This window comes from Topomyia yanbarensis, chromosome 2 (genome assembly GCF_030247195.1).
Source record: "Topomyia yanbarensis strain Yona2022 chromosome 2, ASM3024719v1, whole genome shotgun sequence".
In the NCBI taxonomy this organism is placed as follows: Eukaryota; Metazoa; Arthropoda; class Insecta; order Diptera; family Culicidae; genus Topomyia; species Topomyia yanbarensis.
In genome coordinates, this window is record NC_080671.1 from 104418778 (window position 1) to 104438585 (window position 19808).

General features: G+C 40.5%; 1 protein-coding gene across 2 annotated transcripts; it reads right to left on the reverse strand.

Annotated features, from left to right (window-relative positions):
- Positions 1-5653: 5653 nt before the first annotated feature.
- LOC131679062 (enolase) lies at positions 5654-16529 on the reverse strand. 2 transcript variants are annotated; one of them, XM_058959614.1, is made up of 3 exons: positions 16351-16529; positions 7329-7602; positions 5654-7093 (listed from the first exon to the last, which is right to left on the reverse strand). In XM_058959614.1, the coding sequence occupies exons 2-3, from the start codon at positions 7593-7595 to the stop codon at positions 6059-6061; spliced, it is 1302 nt and encodes a 433-aa protein (XP_058815597.1). In that variant the 5' UTR covers positions 7596-7602; positions 16351-16529; the 3' UTR covers positions 5654-6058. The 2 variants fall into 2 exon arrangements, with proteins under 2 accessions (XP_058815597.1, XP_058815596.1); XM_058959613.1 differs by lacking the exon at positions 16351-16529 and adding an exon at positions 7768-7876.
- Between the last annotated feature and the right edge of the window lie 3279 nt (positions 16530-19808).

Here is a 19808-nt window from a genome sequence, read left to right on the forward strand (position 1 = left end):
GGCAGTCTGAAGCATATCGGTTCCACACGGAAAGAGGAAACTTCTAAAAACGAGAAATAAAAAGAGAGGGGCTAAATTGGGATATTTATCGTTTTTATGAAAGTATAAATAAGGGACATATAGGGGAAATCACGATTTGCCAGCATATCTCGGACTGGGACATTGGGTGGTCTACCTCGGGCCCGAAGGGAATCCTTTAACTGAGACCTGGCGTCTAAATACCCGGCGCATACCCAGACAACGTGCTCGATGTCATGATAGCCCTCGTCACAAGCGCACAGACTACTCTCCGCAAGCCCAATACGCCGCAAATGTGCATCTAAGGTGTAGTGGTTGGACATAAGTCGGGACATTACACGAATAAAATCCCGACCCTCATCCATCCCCTTGAACCAAGGTTTCGTTGATACTTTTGGGATAATCGAATGTAGCCATCGTCCAAGTTCACCATTGCTCCACGAGGTTTGCCAACTGTTGAGTGTCCTCTGACGACAAATACTAAAAAATTCGTTGAAGCAGATTGGTCTTTCGTATATGTCACCATTTAATGCGCCCACCTTTGCTAATGAGTCGGCCTTTTCATTGCCCGGGATAGAACAATGAGAGGGGACCCAAACAAAGGTAATCTGATAAGATTTTTCAGATAACGTACACAAGGACTCCTGTATCTTCCCCAGAAAATACGGGAATTGCTTTTTAGGCTTCACCGCACGAAGAGCCTCGATAGAGCTGAGGCTGTCCGAAATGATGAAGTAGTGATCTGTGGGCAGAGTGTCGATGATCCCAAGGGTGTACTGAATTGCAGCTAACTCTGCGACGTAAACTGAAGCAGGATCATTGAGCTTGAATGAAGCGGTGATAGTATTGTTGAAGATACCGAAGCCAGTGGACCCATCGAGATTTGATCCGTCAGTGTAGAACATTTTGTCACAGTCGACTTCTCGGAATTTATTATAAAATATATTGGGGATCACTTGAGGGCGTATATGGTCCGGGATTCCACGAATCTCTTCCTTGATGGATGTGTCGAAGAATACAGTAGAATCAGAAGTATCTAGGAAACGAACACGGTTGGGAGTATACGTAGAAGGATTAATGCTCTGTGCCATGTAGTCGAAGTACAAGGACATAAATCGGGTTTGAGAATTAAGCTCGACGAGCCTCTCGAAGTTTTCAATCACCAACGGGTTCAGAATGTCGCATCGGATGAGCAATCGATATGAGAGTTCCCAAAATCGATTTTTTAGCGGAAGAACGCCCGCCAGCACTTCGAGACTCATCGTATGGGTCGAATGCATGCAACCCAAGGCAATGCGCAAGCAACGATACTGGATTCTCTCCAGTTTGATGAAGTGTATGTTCGCAGCGGAGCGGAAACAGAAACACCCGTACTCCATCACCGACAATATCGTTGTTTTGTACAGCCTGATCAGGTCTCCTGGGTGAGCACCCCACCATGTTCCAGTTATTGTTCGGAGAAAATTGATCCTTTGTTGGCATTTCTGTTTCAGATACCTAATGTGACATCCCCAGGTACCTTTAGAGTCGAACCAGACCCCGAGATATTTAAATGTGAAAACCTGGTTGATCGTTGCACCCATTAATAGAAGCTGGAGTTGCGCCGGCTCACGCTTCCTAGAAAAAACAACCAACTCAGTTTTCTCCGTGGAGAACTCAATACCCAGCTGAAGAGCCCAAGCAGACAAATTGTCCAAGGTATTTTGTAATGGTCCTTGCAAGTCGGCAGCTTTGGGCCCTGTAACAGAGACCACCCCGTCGTCTGCAAGTTGCCTTAGCGTGCATGAATTGGCAAGACAATCGTCAATGTCATTCACGTAAAAATTGTAGAGCAGGGGACTTAGACATGAGCCCTGGGGAAGACCCATGTAGCTAAATCGCGATGTTGTTAAATCGCCACGCGAAAAGTGCATGTGCTTTTCAGACAACATGTTTAGCAAAAAGTTTAAAATTGGTGAAAGACCATGCTGGTGCAGCTTCTCTGACAGAATGTTGATAGAAACTGAGTCAAAAGCCCCCTTAATATCCAAGAAGACTGATGCCATCTGCTCTTTGTTAGCATAGGCCATTTGGATTTCTGTAGAAAGCAACGCAAGGCAATCGTTCGTCCCTTTGCCTTTGCGGAAGTCAAATTGTGTATCTGACAGTAAGCCATTTGCTTCAACCCAATTATCGAGGCGAAACAAAATCATTTTCTCGAACAACTTCCGAATACAGGATAGCACTGCAATCGGCCGATATGAGTTGTGGTCGGAGGCTGGTTTTCCTGGTTTTTGAATGGCGATGACCTTCACTTGCCTCCAGTCATGAGGGACAATGTTACCCTCAAGAAACTTGTTAAATAAGTTCAGCAAGCGCCTTTTTGCAGTGTCAGGCAGATTCTTCAGCAAGTTGAATTTGATTCTGTCTAACCCTGGGGCGTTATTGTTGCATGATAAGAGAGCAAGTGAAAACTCCACCATCGAAAACGGTGTTTCGTTCGCGGTATCGGGAGGAGACGCGGCGCGGCACGTTTTCTGTACCGGGACAGAGTCCGGACAGATCTTCTTGGCGAAAGCGAATATCCAACGGTTTGAATATTCCACGTTCTCGTTGGTACTATTACGGTTACGCATACGTCGAGCCGTACCCCAAAGAGTGCTCATCGCTGTTTCTCTCGTTAACCCGTCGACGAACCGGCGCCAATAACTGCGCTTTTTGGCTTTTATTAAACTCTTCATTCGCCTTTCTAGCGACGCGTACTGTTGATAGCTAGCGGGTAACCCGTCTTCCCGGAAGGCCTTATATGCAGTGGACTTCTCCGCGTACAGCTCTGAGCACTCTTTATCCCACCACAGTGTGGGAGACCGTCCATGGGTATTCGCGCTGGGTACTGGTTTAGTCTGAGCTTGATTCGCACTGTCGAGAATCAAGCCAGCCAAAAACCTGTACTCTTCCTCCGGAGGAAGTTCTTGAGTGTATTCGATTTTAACGGATATCGCGGTCGCATAACTCTTCCAATCAATGTTCCGTGTGAGGTCATACGAGGCATTGATTGTTTTCGATGGTCTTGAACCGTTAGCAATTGAAATCACGATAGGCAAATGATCGCTACCGTGGGGATCAGGGATCACCTTCCACATGCAATCTAACTGTAGCGATGTCGAGCAAAGCGATAAATCCAACGCGCTTGCGCGTGCTGGTGGTGTAGGAATCCGCGTCATTTCTCCCGTGTTTAAGATGGTCATGTTGAAATTATCGCAAAGATCTTGGATTAATGTTGATCTATTATCATCATGAAGACAGCCCCATACCGTACCGTGCGAGTTAAAGTCTCCCAGAACTAGCCGCGGTGCCGGTAAGGATTCCGTGATATTACAAAGCGTTCGGTGCCCTACCGAGGCTCTAGGAGGAATGTAGATGGAAGCAATGCAAAGGTCTTTACCTTTGATTAAAACTTGACAAGCGACAATTTCAATGCCTGGTGTCGAAGGGAGGTTAATTCGGTTGAAAGAATAGCACTTTTTGATCCCCAAAAGTACTCCTCCATAAGGGTTTTCTCGATCCAGACGGATTATATTAAAGTCGTGGAAGTTGAGATTTATATCAGAAGTTAACCAGGTTTCACATAATGCGAAAGCATCACATTTTAAACTGTTTAGTAAGAATTTGAAGGAATCGATTTTCGGGAGGATACTTCTGCAATTCCACTGTAGAACAGTGATCGAATCGGTGACCTCGTTCGATGACTTAGCCATCGAAGGATACGATCGCTGCAAGGAGGGGCCATTTAGTAGTCAACTGCTTCAAAAATGTTTGCACTATAGGGAGAAAACGTATCAGAAGGCTTTTAAGAGGATCAGTAACATTGAAAGCTGTGAAAATTAAGTCCACTATGTCAGAAAATTTCATTAGTCCGTTACTGGACTGAGTATCTGTTTGAAAAACGGGGACACTTGGGGTTTTTGGTGTCCCTGGAAGTGGTGGGTACTCCTTGTTAGAATTAATATTTCCAAGTCCTGGAGCAAATTGCTTCGGCTTTTGTGCATGACTTCCGTTGGATTTATTGGTTGTTGATGGCGCACTCTGAGTGGACGACACCTTGGCACCCTTACGAGGCAATGTAGGGGAGGCTAGATTTCTCCTCTTCCTGGATTCCCCTGGGTTAACCAATGATGTTCCCTCTTGTGGGTCGTCAGATTCTTGCTCAACGCCAGCCAAAAGAGCAAAGGAATTTTCGGAAGGGACAGATGGCGAAGCATTCTTTAGCATTTCTGCATAAGAGTGCCTCGAGCGATCCTTAAGGGAGCGCTTAATTTTATCCCCGCGCTGCTTGTACACCGGGCATGACTTAAGAGCATGCGGAGGGCCCCCGCAGTAAATACACTTCTCAGTTTAGTACGATTCAGACGATACATCAGCTTCCGTCAACGTCAACGGAACGTCACCGTTCCGTCAGGATAAGTTTAATACTTTTCTCTTGTGCCCGTTCACACAAGCCGTACGTCAAAACGTTCCGTGCCGTTGATGTTGTGTTTGAATGCCTCCATTTAACTGCATGTAACTTATCCTGACGGAACGGTGACGTTCCGTTGACGTTGACGGAAGCTGATGTATCGTCTGAATCGTACTTTTCTCCACCGCAAGCGTCATCCTCATGCTCTCCCTCGCATTTGCCGCACCGTTTTTTATTGCCACAATAAGTGGCTGTGTGGCCCAGTTGCTTGCAATTGCTGCAGTTCATTACCCGCGGTACAAACAGGCGAACGGGTAAGCGAACCCTATCCAGGAGGACATAGTTGGGAAGAGCAGACCCGGAGAAAGTCACCCGAATCGAGTCTGACGGAGAATAAGTTGTCTTATCATTTTCTGTTTTTGCGGAATACAATTGCTTGCATTCCAGAATCTTCACCTTTTGAAGTGAAGGGTCCTTAAAGCAGCCAACCCCGTACTTCAACAGGTCTTCGCACTTTAGACCCGGTTCGGCGACTATTCCATCGATCTCCACTGCCCTACAAGGCACATACACTCTGAATTGTTTCGTAAAACGCTCGCTGCGAGCAATCTGGTTTGCCTGATCGAGGTCATTTACTATAACGCGTATCTTATTAGCTCGAACACGTGTTATCTGAGCTACGGCCGGGTAGTTAGCAGTCAGCTCCCGTGATATTTCTAGAATATTGGGCGATTTCGTGTTGGGCCGGAAATACACCACCCAGGGTCCATTTGAATTGGCTGGGTATGTTTTAATACGGGGAGGACTGGGGGAATCAGGGGAGGGAGTAATATCGGGTTTATCCGGTAAATCCATGGGAATATCATTCCCATCCAATGTTCCTTCGCCCTCGGCCATTTAGGCACGAGGATAGCACGTGGTGTAAACGAGAGATGAAACTTGTATTCAGGGGAAAGGGAAAAGTAGACCGATCGGGGAAAGGGAAACGAAAGAAAGAAAAATGATACTTAGCTTATATAGCGGCGTGTCCGGCAATTCTGGTATTCACTTCACCAGCCTGGGCACCGGCGAACAAAGACTGCCTCAAACAATAGTTGACCTTCACTGTCAATATATATTCTTGTTCACTTTATGCACAGCACCAGAAAACGAACTGCTTCGATCGAGAGCTCGGAGAGTTATGACTAAATAAGCAATTAGTTTATATATTTGTTGTGTATTTATTACCAATAATCATGTATTTCATCCTTACTCTTAACTCATTATCGTTAATTTAACAGTAACAATCAGTATTAAATTTCGAAAAAATCCTCCTGATGGTTCTGCTTGTACGGGTTTCGACTTTTTCAATAAGGGAGGTATTTGGATAGATATTAGATGCTTCAAACCATCTCTAATGCCGCTATGAACGTGTTAACGTACACACGTCTTATTTTTTGTTTTGTTTTAGGCGGTGTTGCTTATTTGTATGATCTTTATTCATTCCGTGGGACAGATATTCTTAATAACTCTCATTTTATGGGAGTTAGAGAGAGATAGACGCTAAAAACTACACGCGCAAATGGTATGTTCTAAGTTTATCCAGCTTAGTATTTATGAGGATGTTTACTGCGGATGACGGAAGCTCTTGCCGGCGAACTTGGCGTCGGCGCCGAGTTCCTCCTCGATACGCAGAATCTGGTTGTACTTAGCGAGACGCTCCGATCGGCACGGAGCGCCAGTTTTAATCTGTCCAGTGCTCAGACCAACGACCAGATCGGCAATGAAGGTATCCTCAGTTTCACCGGAGCGATGCGAAACCATGGTTCCCCATCCGTTCTTCTTGGCCAGCAAGTGAGCGTTGATGGATTCGGTCACGGAACCAATCTGGTTGACCTTCAGCAGCAAACAGTTGCAAGCCTTCTTCTCGACGGCAGTGGCAATACGCTTCGGGTTGGTAACAGTCAAATCGTCACCTACGATCTGAATGTTGGTGTTAGCGGTAATCTTGGACCAGGCGTCCCAATGGTCCTGATCGAAGGGATCCTCGATACTTGTAATCGGGAAGTCCTTGATGAAGCCCTGATACATTTCCTCCAGAGAGTCCGGAGTCAGCCAAGCGCTCTTGTCCGAGTTGGGGTTCTTGAAGTCCAGATCGTACTTTCCGTCCTTGTGGAACTCAGAGGCAGCAACATCCATACCAATTTCAACCTTGCCGGTGTATCCAGCCTTTGCGATAGCATCCTGAATCAAGTTCAAAGCTTCTTTGTTCTCCAGAATATTAGGAGCGAAACCACCCTCATCACCGACAGCGGTAGCATCCAGACCGAACTTAGCTTTGATGACATTCTTCAGATGATGGTATACCTCAGTACCGATCTTCATGGCATCGGTGAACGATGAAGCGCCGGTGGGCAGAATCATGAACTCCTGCATGGCCAACTTGTTACCAGCGTGGCTGCCGCCGTTGATGACGTTGAATGCCGGAACAGGCAGGATGATTTTGCCATTTCCAGCCAGTTCGGCAATGTGCTTGTACAAAGGAATGCCCTTCTTCGCTGCACCGGCCTTGCAGATAGCCAGTGAGACACCGAGGATAGCATTGGCACCGAGCTTGGACTTGTTCTCGGTTCCATCCAACTTCAGCATCAACTCGTCGATCTGTAAAAGGCAAAATAATCGTCAACTACAAGCGTCATTTGAAAACAAAGAGTTAAATCATCGATGTAATATTGCGCAATCTTTCGCCTGCTGGCGGTAGGACACAGACAGCTGGGGTGACAGTAAAAATAATCCCTCGAACGATCACAGAGGCGACACCGTGTCTATTATTAGGACGCCCCCCGACCGCACCAAAAATCAATCAATACCAATTCATTCAGTTTATAATGCTTACCTCCTTCTGCTGAGTAACGCACAGACCGGAAGCCATCACTGCTGGAGCGATCGTTTTGTTGATGTTGTCGACGGCCTTCATGACGCCCTTTCCATGCCAGTCGGCCTTGACATTGTCGCGCAACTCCAGCGCCTCGTGGACACCGGTGGAAGCGCCCGACGGAACGGCTGCACGGAACAGACCCAGATCGGTAATCAGGTCAACCTCGACGGTTGGGTTACCGCGCGAGTCGAAGATCTGGCGGGCCTTAATACTCTTGAATGGCATTTTGGATCTGTTGGAGAGACGAACGGTGATGTGTTAATAAACCAATGGTATACCTGCAAACAATTTAACTATATAGGTTCTTATCAGCGATGTTGACGCGAGACAATCGTGTTATGAAAAGGTTGATATTAGTGCTTCTATGGTTACTACGCAAATATGATTTGTTGCTTACATAACACTGCGGATCATTGAATGATGCAAAGTAGTGACGATTGGTTGCTAGTAATTTTCCGGTTTACTCTTTATCGCGAACTGCAGGACTTACTGTGATAACATATTAGCTTTACGACTGAAAGGGTAGGTTTGCAAAGGAGGACCAGATATGGAAAACTAACAATTATAGCAATATTTTCTAAACGCAATTCCCTGCAGTCTCGATTACCGGTTAGACACGCCCCCTTTAGATTTCCACGAAAATTCGTTCATTATGTATGGCGTTTTCGTATTGACCTGGTGGTACACCGCTGTGGTGCAAAGAAGAGATAGACTGATTACACCCAAGTTTGAATGAGTGTGACACCGACTACAGAATGCAAACCACATTCTTTCGAAAATGCGATCTGTCATGATGCATAATAAGGCTGATTAAAAAAAATAATGAACGCAACAAAATATGGGCGACGAAAATTTGGTTTGCGTTCTCACCCCACCGCCTGACCGTATTGTGCTTCTCATTTAACTAGCAAAAGTCGAATGAAGCACAACAATACTTGCAGTCCTTATATAACTTTCCAACATTCGATTAATTCCCTTAGGTGCTCCATATTGACGGCACTGCCTTAAATAGACGGGGAAACTTTGGTTTACCGTATTGCTTTCGAAATCTTTTCTAAAAACAAGTTTTTTGCGTTGTTTATAGAAGTCATAGATGGAACTGGGCCAATTCGGACCTACTAAGGCAATAGAACTGGAACGTGTCAACCGATTCACAAATAAATATTTTTTCTTGAAAGCCTGATCAATTGCGCTCATTTTTCTAAGCCGACATTTTCCGATCTTTAACACTGAAAAAGCTTAACACGTTAACATCATGTGGAAATCTATTGAATTATTTTAATCCACAAACGCATGAAATGCACACGGTTGCCACTTGAATATTCATTCAAGTGTGGGAACTATGATTTTCAAATGAAATTCATGCAAATATGGTGTGAAAATCACATCAACATCATAAGAAATACCATTGTCTAATACTAAAATGTCCAAATGAATTACACGTGAATTTGTTTTGTTTTGATTATAGATTTCATTGGCAGAAGAATCGGTGACATTAATTGTTTTACATGTAGAAATGCACTACATCTTTTCCATGCGAAAGTCATGTGGAAGGTTCATACTTTACGACTCATTGCAACCGAAGCAACAGCATGAGGAATCAAAAACAGGAACGAATGTATTCGTACATACTTGCATAAGCACGTATCATTATAACGATGAACAGTTGTGAGTATCATTGAGAGAGAGAGTATATCAGTATCCTCTTCTTTATTGAATAGTGGTCCCTTGTTGCTTGGTTGGTTATTTGGTAGACGTGGTTCACGAACATACAAGCTGTTGAATCATTCAGGTTCATTGTGTAATACTGAATCTGAATATAAAATTTATCTGGCCATATTAGCGGTTTTCAGCGTACTTCGCTACGTCAGTTAAGAACATATGGCTTGTGGAGCGGACATTAGGCAACAGGTACCTGCTGCGCAGACTAGTTAAATGCTGACAAATATAGTATTAACCACAAATGCCTACCAACGGAGTGTTTAAACTGTACAGCATATTGTGGAATATTTAATAATCAGAAAATAACTTCGAACTTCGTCTAAGGTTGAGCAGGAATAGTAAAATTCTAGCCGTACTGCGTGCGATGTGTTAAGTGCCGGAATAAATCAATTCCCCGGAAAGATCTTCCCGGAACGTTGAGGTCAAGTTTTGCTAGAAGAACTAGAATTAACGAACACAAAGCGTCTTCTTGTCTAGTACCAACACAAATATACAATAAAATAGACACGGGAAGAACAAACCCAAGCATAATCCATATCTATTATGCTTGGGTTTGTTCTACTTGTTTTGTCATTCCACACGAAGTGATCAAAAAAAGATGCAAACTTGAAGTCGACCTTCACGGATTTGAACCAAATTTGGAGGAATCGTTCGCCAATATATAAAAACCCAAATTTTTGTGTTAATTGAACCACCCCTCGGGTCATGGGAGCACCCCCCGTTTTGACAAATTGCCATAACCCTTGATTTTCTTTTGATCATATCTCCGGTTCTATTTACTCTAGAATCAAACCGCAAAATGGTTTTTGAAGAAAATTATTCAAGGAGTCTAGAAAAAATATTAGCTTTTGGCGGTAGTGCTGCCAACTATGCGATTTTTTCAGTTAAATACAGTGGTGATTCGCTGGTTGGGCCACACCTCTGTCCAACTAACGAAGTTGATTCGTTAGTTGGACCGACTGACAAATGTCAATAACTCTCCAAAGGAGACGTTAGTAGTGTAATTGCATCTATTCACATCTCTAATAATTGTCAGATTGATTGTCAAAGTAAATTTGATATAAGATTTTGGCATTCAGATGCTTTTTAGTTGGACAATGGTCCAACTAGCGGAGGTCCAACTAAAAAGCTGTCCAGTTAAAAAAATGTCCAACCAGCGAATCACGACTGTATTAAAAAATAATTTTTCTGTCAGTACATATATTTTAATTTTTAAAATTCTAATGCCATCGTGTTCCTCAGACATTTTTACATAAAGCTACTTATAATCTCAATATAATTTGAGCGAATCCTGAGATATACCGTTTTGAAGGAAAAAACTAGCATTTCTCATATAAAAATACATTTTTATTGGCCAAAACTGAGAAAAATCTTCAAACGGTCATAAAAATCGACCCTGATCTACTATAAGCAAACCAAAAACGTAGTTTTTCATCATTTCTCGTCTTCTTCACGAAAAATCATGTTTGAACTCATAATACTCAAGTTGGTTTTTCAGTGTTATGCGCTTGCGATTTAATATGGGAAATTGTGATTTTTTTCCTTCAAAGCGGTGTATCTCAGGATCCGCTCAAATTATATTGAGATTATAAGTGATTCTTACGTAAAAATGTCTGAGGAACACGATGGCATTAGAATTTTCAAAATTTTCAGTATATTTCAGTATCCAAGCAGAATGTCAAAATTCTGAAAACGCCACTTTATAGAGATTCTTTAGACAAGTGATGTGGCATATGGGTCATTCCACGTGAAGTGATCAAGGCACGTGTAATCGACCTTCACGGATTTGAACCAAATTTGGTGGAATTGTTCATCTAGAACCAATATATAAAAACCCAAATTTTTGTGTCAATTGGACCACCCCTCATGGGAGCACCCCCCGTTTTGACAAGTTGCCAAAACCCTTGATTTTCTTTTGATTATATCTCCGGTTCTATTGACTCTAGAATAAAACCGCTAGATAGCTTTTGAAGAAAATTATTCAAGGAGTCTATAAAAATATAAATTTTTGGCGGCAGTGCTGCCAACTATGCGATTATTTCAGTTAAATATTAAAAATTAATTTTTCTTCCAACACATATTTTAATTTTGAAAATTCTAATGCCATCGTGTTCCTCAGACATTTTTACATAAGAAACACTAATAATCTTAATATAATTTGAGCGGATCCTGAGATACTCCGTTTTGAAGGGAAAAAATCGCAATTTTCCACATAAAATCGCAACCGCGCAACACTAAAAAACCAACTTGAGTATTCTGAGTTCAAACATAATTTTTCGTGAAGTAGACGAGAAATTATAAAAAACTACGTTTTTGGTTTGCTTCTAGCAGATCAGGGTCCATTTTTATGACCGTTTGAAGATTTTCTCTATTTCGGCCAATAAAAATGGATTTTTATATTTTATATGTTTATACACTGTCTAGCTTTAGCACTTTCTTACAAAACCATGCTGATCCGAAGTAATAATGTGTTTTAATGCGGGATAAATAACATCTAACAATATGCGAAAATTTTTGGGAGACAACTCAAGATTGGAATTCCTCTATAATTGGTAACATCATATACGTTGGTTTGATGTTATCAAAGCTTTCTTCCACTTCTTCGTGGGACAAACATTCTCAGTGAAAGAGCGATTGAATAGTAGATGCCGGTAGCGCAAGAGATAAAGAGCAATTCTTGATGAATGATGGTTGGGGCCCGTCCACAGTGGTCGGAAACGCCAAAAACGTGAACTTAATTCACTAGAGGCCATCGAATATATTCACAGGGTGTCTTTAAAGGAATTGTTCGTATGAATATTCCCCACAATCTGATTGTTGGAGATAATTTGATAAAAATCTAAAATAAAATAAATTTGATTGCACTGCATATAAAAACCACACATTGTTAAACACTACACACAACTAATTTGAATATGATACACAATACATGTTTGAGACACTCACGAGAGACAGTAATCGACACGAAACAGATAACGAATAATGCACAATAAAAGTTAGTTCTAAATCAATCGTCATACGAGCAGGATCTATTTATTCTCGATCCCACAAAAGAAAATCCACAGCCACAGAACAAAAGGGTTCTATTTGGCCGAAGAATAAGTCCGCGTTCCCAGTACCGTCCGCGTTGTCCGAAGTCGATCTGTGGACAAAATTTGTGGCTACCAGCTCTACAAGGGGTAGGTCAAAAACGCTAGTGCGCGACGAGGAATTGCGCCTACACTGATAAAAATTGAAATAAGGCATAGCTTACTAAGATTGAACTAAAAAAAACTTTATACTGACGAGGTAGAAAGGTGCTGTCTCGACAAAGTTTTAGAAATGCTCGTAGCGAAGAATTTCGATGAAAAACTTGAGCTTGTAGGACTAAAGGTTATCGATTTATAAAGCGTTTTTGATGGTAACCCCCCTAAAATCTAGTTTTTTATATAACTTTTTTCATTGTGACTTTTCGTGCAAACGATGTTGCAGACAAATGTGTAAGTATTGAAACTACATAATGTTGTTGAAAACTGCATGTAAAATACTCATTTGTTTTAAAGTTATCAAAGATGTTTACATTTTTTTACAACAACTTCAACTACGTATAAGAAAGAAAGGGGAAAACCAAAGTGCACGAACATGCACTTTTTCACTGTATAAACTATGCACAATAAAGGTAAGAAAGTTTGTATATTCCTTGTTTGGACGTGAGTCTTTGTTTTTTCCTTTTTCAAGGATTTTTATGAACGTTTCCACTGGAAAACAGACAGAGAAAGAATGACTGGAACGGTGAGAATGAAGAAACGATGAAAATTCACCTTTATTGGAAAAACTGAGAAAAGATATGTCCTCAAGCAGGAATCGAACCAGCGATCTCCCAGTCTCTAGTTGGGCGCGTTAACCACTCCGCCATCGAGGAACTGTGATGATGCCATCACATATTCCCAACAGTATCGTGATCTACGCCGCAGCCTCCAATACCTACTCATCGACCCCCAATGTCTCCTATAAGCAGATCGTCACCTCTCCCTCTCATCGATCGGGCCAAATCTCTCTCGTTATCTATTTTTAGGTCCAGTGGACTGCACTCAGGCTTGAGATATTTATTATCACTGTTTGCCCCCTTAGCTAACTCAGTCGCCGCCAGACTTTTGGCAGTTAAAGAGCTATGGAGGGGCATGTTGATGTCCACCCTCAAAGCATATCAGCAGATGCTAACGACAAATTATGGGCAAACAGTGATAATAAATGATAATCCTGAGCGTAGTCCACTGGACCTAAAAATTAATTGTACTACTAGTATAGGGTTGCCGACCGTCCTTATTTTAAAGGACATGTCCTTATTTTCGACGACTTTGAAAAGTGTCCTTATTTTAGTCTCAAGCCGAGGTAGGCATATTTGAAATCCTTCAGATCAAATTTATTACGAGAGAATTAAACTATTCAATCATTTTCATTCGTCACTTCTTTCCAACGAGTTTTTCGTCAATAAATATGACTACTTTTACCATGTTGATATTGACCAATTTAACAAATTTTACTCATGTTTGAGTTAGTGTTTTTCTAGCAGTAAGCAGCGGCGGATAAACCAAAATTCCGACATAAGCCAGCCAGAACTCCGGAACGTATTCTGGCTGGATGGGCTGAATTTACTGGGGAAGCGTATGTACCCAGTAACAGAAAAGGCGACTAGGCTGGTTTAAATAGACGCCGACGAGCGATAAGCTATTGAGACTTTGTCTAGACCAGAGATAACAAACATGATGAGATGCGCGAAGACTGAAACTAAAAGTTCCAATCGAACCCAAACCAACGATTCCAATCGAGCAATGTGAACAAATATGCCGGATTTAGGTTTGACTTTAGGATTTGACTTCTCGATCAAAGGAATGCTCGTTTGCGAAAAAATGTTCTCCCAATTTAAATATTAAACAATAGGTACATACAATAGGTACATGAGTAATGGTATCCATATTACATAAACACAGATATTTATTTTTCTAAAATAAAAAAGTTCTAGACCCTTGGAAAGAACAATTCAAATCTTGTCTCATTTAAAAGAGAAGCAAATCGCCGGATAGTGAGTAGGGGAAGATGGGGTAAAACGCACCCCCTAAGGAAATTTGATCATAACTCAGCTATAGAAGATCAATTGGGAGATTTTAATTAATGAAATCGTTTTGCCAACATTTTCCTCTGTAATTACAATCATAACGCTATGCAAAATAATCAAGAACATGAAAAATATTCGATTCTTCAAAATCATTAAAAATTGCCTTTTGAAAAAAAATTTGTTCGGGGGTAAAATGCACCACAACAATGGGGCAGAATGCACTACAATAACGGGGCAGAATGCACCGCAACAACGGGGCAGAATGCTCGGTGAACAAGCGAGCAGTTTTGTTTTCTCACGAAATTTCACAAAAGTGTGCCATTAAATAGCCTTAGGTTATGCAATTAGTAGGTTTTCAGAACAATTTTTCTGTTTTCGATTAAAAAATCAGCCAAATCAAAGAATAGGGCATTTTGCCCCCGTTGGAGCAGAGATATAAATTTAGCAAAAAGTGAATTATTTAGTAGATTTTTCATATATAGTGCGACAGAATAATGACCAACAGTATAAATAGAACTAGAATGCACTGATGTAATAATTCAAATTGCATTTATAAGAGCTGAAAATCCTTGTTGCACGAGCCACGATAATGACGTGAGAAGAGCACGTTATTGTCTTTTGTTTATTTCTCGAACTGCTGTTGATGTACGGTTATCAAACTTTGACAAAGTATTCAGCAGTTTTCGATATAAGCAAGGGATGCATTTTGCCCCGGCAGGTGCGTTTTACCCTATCTTCCACTACATCAGTGATATTGATTTGTTTGTGGTAATATTGTTCTACCACAGACAAAAAAATATACCGAATTAAAATATTATTCAAATTTAAAATGTGAATTAACGCGAAATTGGTTAAATGTCGGTCATTGGTGTCTTCGGAGATATTTATTAACGTAACAAGTCCCTCCTCCTGATACTGAATATCTAAAGATTCATCCCCCTAAAAGTGAGATATCTTCTGAGAGCTATTCATTGGAACGCAGTGTTCAAAAATAATCATCAAAATGTAAAAATATTGCTCTAGACCCCCCGATAGAACATTTCAAATTTAGTCTTAGATGAAAGAGGAGTATCTAAGCTTTCGATTAGTGAATATTTCAGCAATACTGATTTTTTTGTATAAATATTGTTCTACCAGAGATACCGTGTTGTATTCAAGTAGAACTTTAACCTACACTAGGCCACATAGAAATGACACAGACGGTGTACTGGCTGTACATTGGTTGAAAGCAGTTCACTCATCATTATACTATATTTTGGAAGATTTTCATCAATCTTAATTTTACATTTATTATTTTAGCTTATTTTGAGAAAATTATCGAAAAATTGTTATAATTTTGAGTTAATGGCCATTCCAAATTCTATTTTTTATGGCTTTTGCACCCTATCATGTATTATTTGAGGTATCCCAAATATCATTTGAAGTTTCATGGCATTAATGAACGAACTCATAAAAAATTTAAGGAATATTATACCTAAATTTTTGCGGTATATTTCAAAATTACTTTCACTACACGTAACTGTTCCCCCAATCACTTTTCCATACCAAAGCAAAAAAGAGCAAGCACGTCTCTCGTTTGACCCTCAAGCACCTTTAGAGGTCATAAAGATTGCTACTATGCCGGCTGATTATTGCTGCAATTTTTTCTAGCTTTCTTTTTGAAACGAAAACGAAATAATCAACAGCTAAGTGACGTAAACCAATGGTTCAATGATTGATTTACAGTTCGAACCCTTATGTAATCGAAGGGACTCCATAAGGATCCACCATCTTTTTCCATTCGTAATAGTTTGCACTGAAGAAAAATTGCAAGTCGCGTGATGAGAAATTAGCGATCAGAGAAGGCGCGTCTCAATATCCAGAGAATCGAGATAGAAATTTTACAAGTCTTTGACATGACATTGTAAAATGTTAAAAAATAAAGTAATATCAACCTATCGTATAAGCTATTCGATATATTGTTAATCCTAACACAACATGCACTTGGCACAGCACACAAATCACTATCCTTTAGAGAACTTCGTTATCACTGAAATCACTTAACAACCCTTGCCGCTTTCTTCAACTGATAAGAAAACCTTTGCTAGCACTGCAAAAACAGCCCTACCCTAATATGTGTCTAGTTAAAACAGAAAAAAAAACTAGCTAATCATTTGCACTTACTTTTCCACAGTATCTCACTTGAACCGAATGACACAATACCTCACAGCACGAGCTCACTGGACAAACTGGTGGGTCGAATTTTTCGCTCGTTGCCGAACAGATAGATTCACAATCGCTTACGAGTGCTGACAGGCTGCTAAACAACGAATATAGTAGCTCGGTGGCGGCAATGGATGCGCGAAATCCCCCTTTTCATAGTGTGCCGCACGGCGATGCGTTGATCAACCGAAAGCCGCTACGACCTTGCCTAAGGTCATCCGGGCAGGGTTGGATTTGGAGCCCGGCATGCCGACTGAGCCGGTGACATCCAATGGTGAGATGTGAGACACGTGCGATGAGCTCATTGTTTGCTCGCATGTAATGGTGTATTTTAGGTTCAGATTGACCGTTATTTCGTCATTTTTATGCAAATCGCGTATTTGTATTGTGACATTTCGATCAAAGTGTGTAATGTATAGTTAACAGCTCTTTATCAAAGCGATATCGCATGCAGAAAATTAAAATGTACATATGCACGGAAAGAACAGGTATGGAAATTGCTGCCAAAAAACTGGTTATTTTTTTAAATATTTAAAGTTATTAATTTATTGGCGTTCTCCATCAAATCTTTAGCGTTTCGAGGATGCCCTAAATAAATAATTTCGATATTATTAACGTTGCAATTTCATGTGAACTGGTCTTCTTATGACAGAGGTAGTAGCTTTCATTCATACTAGGATAAGAGGATTGTCTCAGAATTTTACAACAACGGTACAGAGTCATTGCTTCTTTGAGGTCAGCGTGATCCTGCATGACATTATATTGATATAATCTGGTATACAATTCATAATAGTAGGGTAAGGCGGGGTAAATCCGACCTAGTAAATGGATTTGACAGTAAAATGCTCATTTTACATCGGATCAAGTCGATTTATATACCGTAAACCGGGGTGACTTTGATCACTCAAAACTTTTTTTGTAGATCGCTCATTAAACCAGAATAGTCTACCGAATCATTTTAATTAGAGGTGTGCGCCGATGCATTTTTAATCGGCGGCGGCGTAAGCGACATTTTTGGCCGGCGGCGGCGGCGTTGGCGGCGTCACGCCGTTGGACCCCATCGGCGGCGGCGCGCCGGCGTGTGTCGGCGTGACGAATATTAACGCCTAGGTAACTAAAAAAAAATCTTGACAGTACAGTTCCTTTCCCAAATTTTCGGTTTCTATTGTAACAGACTTCACAGCACATACAAACAAACGTTACAGCTTAAAAAATCTAAAAAATCATCTCCCACGATGTACTAGCGACATCTGTTGAACACATTGCACAAAATGTAATTCTCGCAACCATATCAAACTTTTTTTTTCAACTAAAGCTCCAATAGTCCCCACCCTGCTTGTAAAATTTGAAGAACGAAATAGAAAAATTGTCGATGTCGCATACTACGACTTCGCATGAAATAATGATTGCAATGGACAAATTTGAAGAATGCAGAGTAACGACTGTATTTCAATGACCCATAATAATTATTTATTGTTCTATATTTAGGAAATTAAGCAACGGTAAAAGAGTTTTTGTTTTGCTTGAGGAAATTAATTGTTGTTGTCTTTTCATTGTTTTTTGTTTCTATTTAGTCATCTTTACCGTAAGCCCGGGGACAATTGACAGCTCTTATATATTGAATTCATAAGCAAATTTTGGGGTGATTTGGTGATGTCATGGCGGCTCGAATGGAGCAAAATTTGAAAAAGGCGCATCCCATTTTTTATTTTCCATATCTGTGGAAAATAATCAATTTAAGTATTTCTACCATTTCTACAATTTCTTTTTGCTGCTAGAATTCTGATAAAAACACAAATTCTATTCAAAACGAATCGTTAAGCTTGGTGGTGATGTACTTTCATTGGCCAAATGTTTTTCATTTACATTTCTCGAGATAAATAGCACCAATGATTTAACGATTTCAAACTTCACACAACAAGAAAACCAAAACATGTTTAGGGAGGAAGAGAGCCGTTTGTTAAAAACAACGACTTCCAGCTAAATATATAATAAGATTTATGTAACTTTGCTCGCGTAACGAAACACGCTTTTCTCTTGAAACTTTTTCGTTTCGTTGTTCGTGTACTCATACAGAGAAGGCATACTAGCGCCACCATCAAATCGGTGGTGCATATATGAAACAAGCACTATCTGTCAAGTTGTCCCTGGATTGTTTACTGTCGCTCTTTTAGAATCCCACAGATATCAGGAACCCTTACTGCGCAGAAATGTCACTTTTAATGATCGTGTAAGGACACCTTTCAAGGTAGACACATTACTTCATTTTCCAGGCTGGTGTTTAGGGTAAGGTGGGGCAAATCCGACCTAGTGAATGGTTTTGACTGTAAAATGCTCATTTTACATCGGATTAAGTCGTTTTATATATCAAATTGAAGGTAAGACTGCTGGGCAACTTTCTATATATAGCATTTTATTTAGATCTTGGGAATATCTTGCGATACAAGCGTTTTACAAAAATGTTCATTTTTGCTGTTTTCAAAAATGGTGGGGTAAACCCGACCCCATATGTTTTTGGTTGATTTAGTGCAGCTATTATCCAAATTTTATGGTTTTTCAATGATAAATCAATGAATGTTGTGTTATTAAATTGTAATATGAAGAAAATGAAGTTCAATGTCAATCTTGGAATGCTAAAATCACGAGCAGTAGCACGTAATGATATTCCCATTTGCATCGGAGCAATTGCTCGACGAATACTATAACCATCATGTTTTTGTGTCTTTCGTTTGTAATTATGAACCATTTTGCACAAAATTAATAAATAATAACAATTAAAATATATTCCAATCTGAAAAATAAAAATTGTCTTAGCAAAAAAGCGGTCGGATTTACCCCACTATTTAGTGGTCGGATTTGCCCCACCGCGTCATTTTTCATTACGATGCAATTAAAAAAAATATGAGAAAGGTTGAACTAAATTCTTCTAGGCACTTTGTAGGACTTTAATCAAAGAATTTAAATCCACTTACATTTATTATTCAATCACTTTAACAATTAGAAATATCCTGTAGTCGATGATGCACAAAAGTCAAATCAAAAGTTCTAAAAACACACATTTTGTCGTTTGAGCATCTCAATGTAGACTGATCAAATGCTGTCATACCACCATTATGATTATTTTCGATGCTCTACACGACAACATTGATATTAGTTCGCGTAGTGCTTCTGATTTTCGGTAACAGAGGGGGGTCGGGTTTACCCAACGGTCGGATTTGCCCCACCTTACCCTACTTTTACTTCTTGTTAGTACAACATCGCCACGATGATAAGGAATACGATTCCCTGGCACTACATTTTCTTACAACGTACGGTCTGCTTCTATCTTGAGTGCACAGTGTGCTCGATGTGCTGGAATCATACAGATCTACACCCTGACGAAACCTAAATATACAGTTACTATCAATCATAATCATTCC

What these genes read in the sequence shown, in the direction of transcription:
- LOC131679062 (XM_058959613.1), bottom strand. An exon ending in GCGTTACTCAGCAGAAGGAG is followed by an intron (nt 7,094 to 7,328) that starts GTAAGCATTATA and finishes TGCCTTTTACAG; the next exon opens with ATCGACGAGTTGATGCTGAA.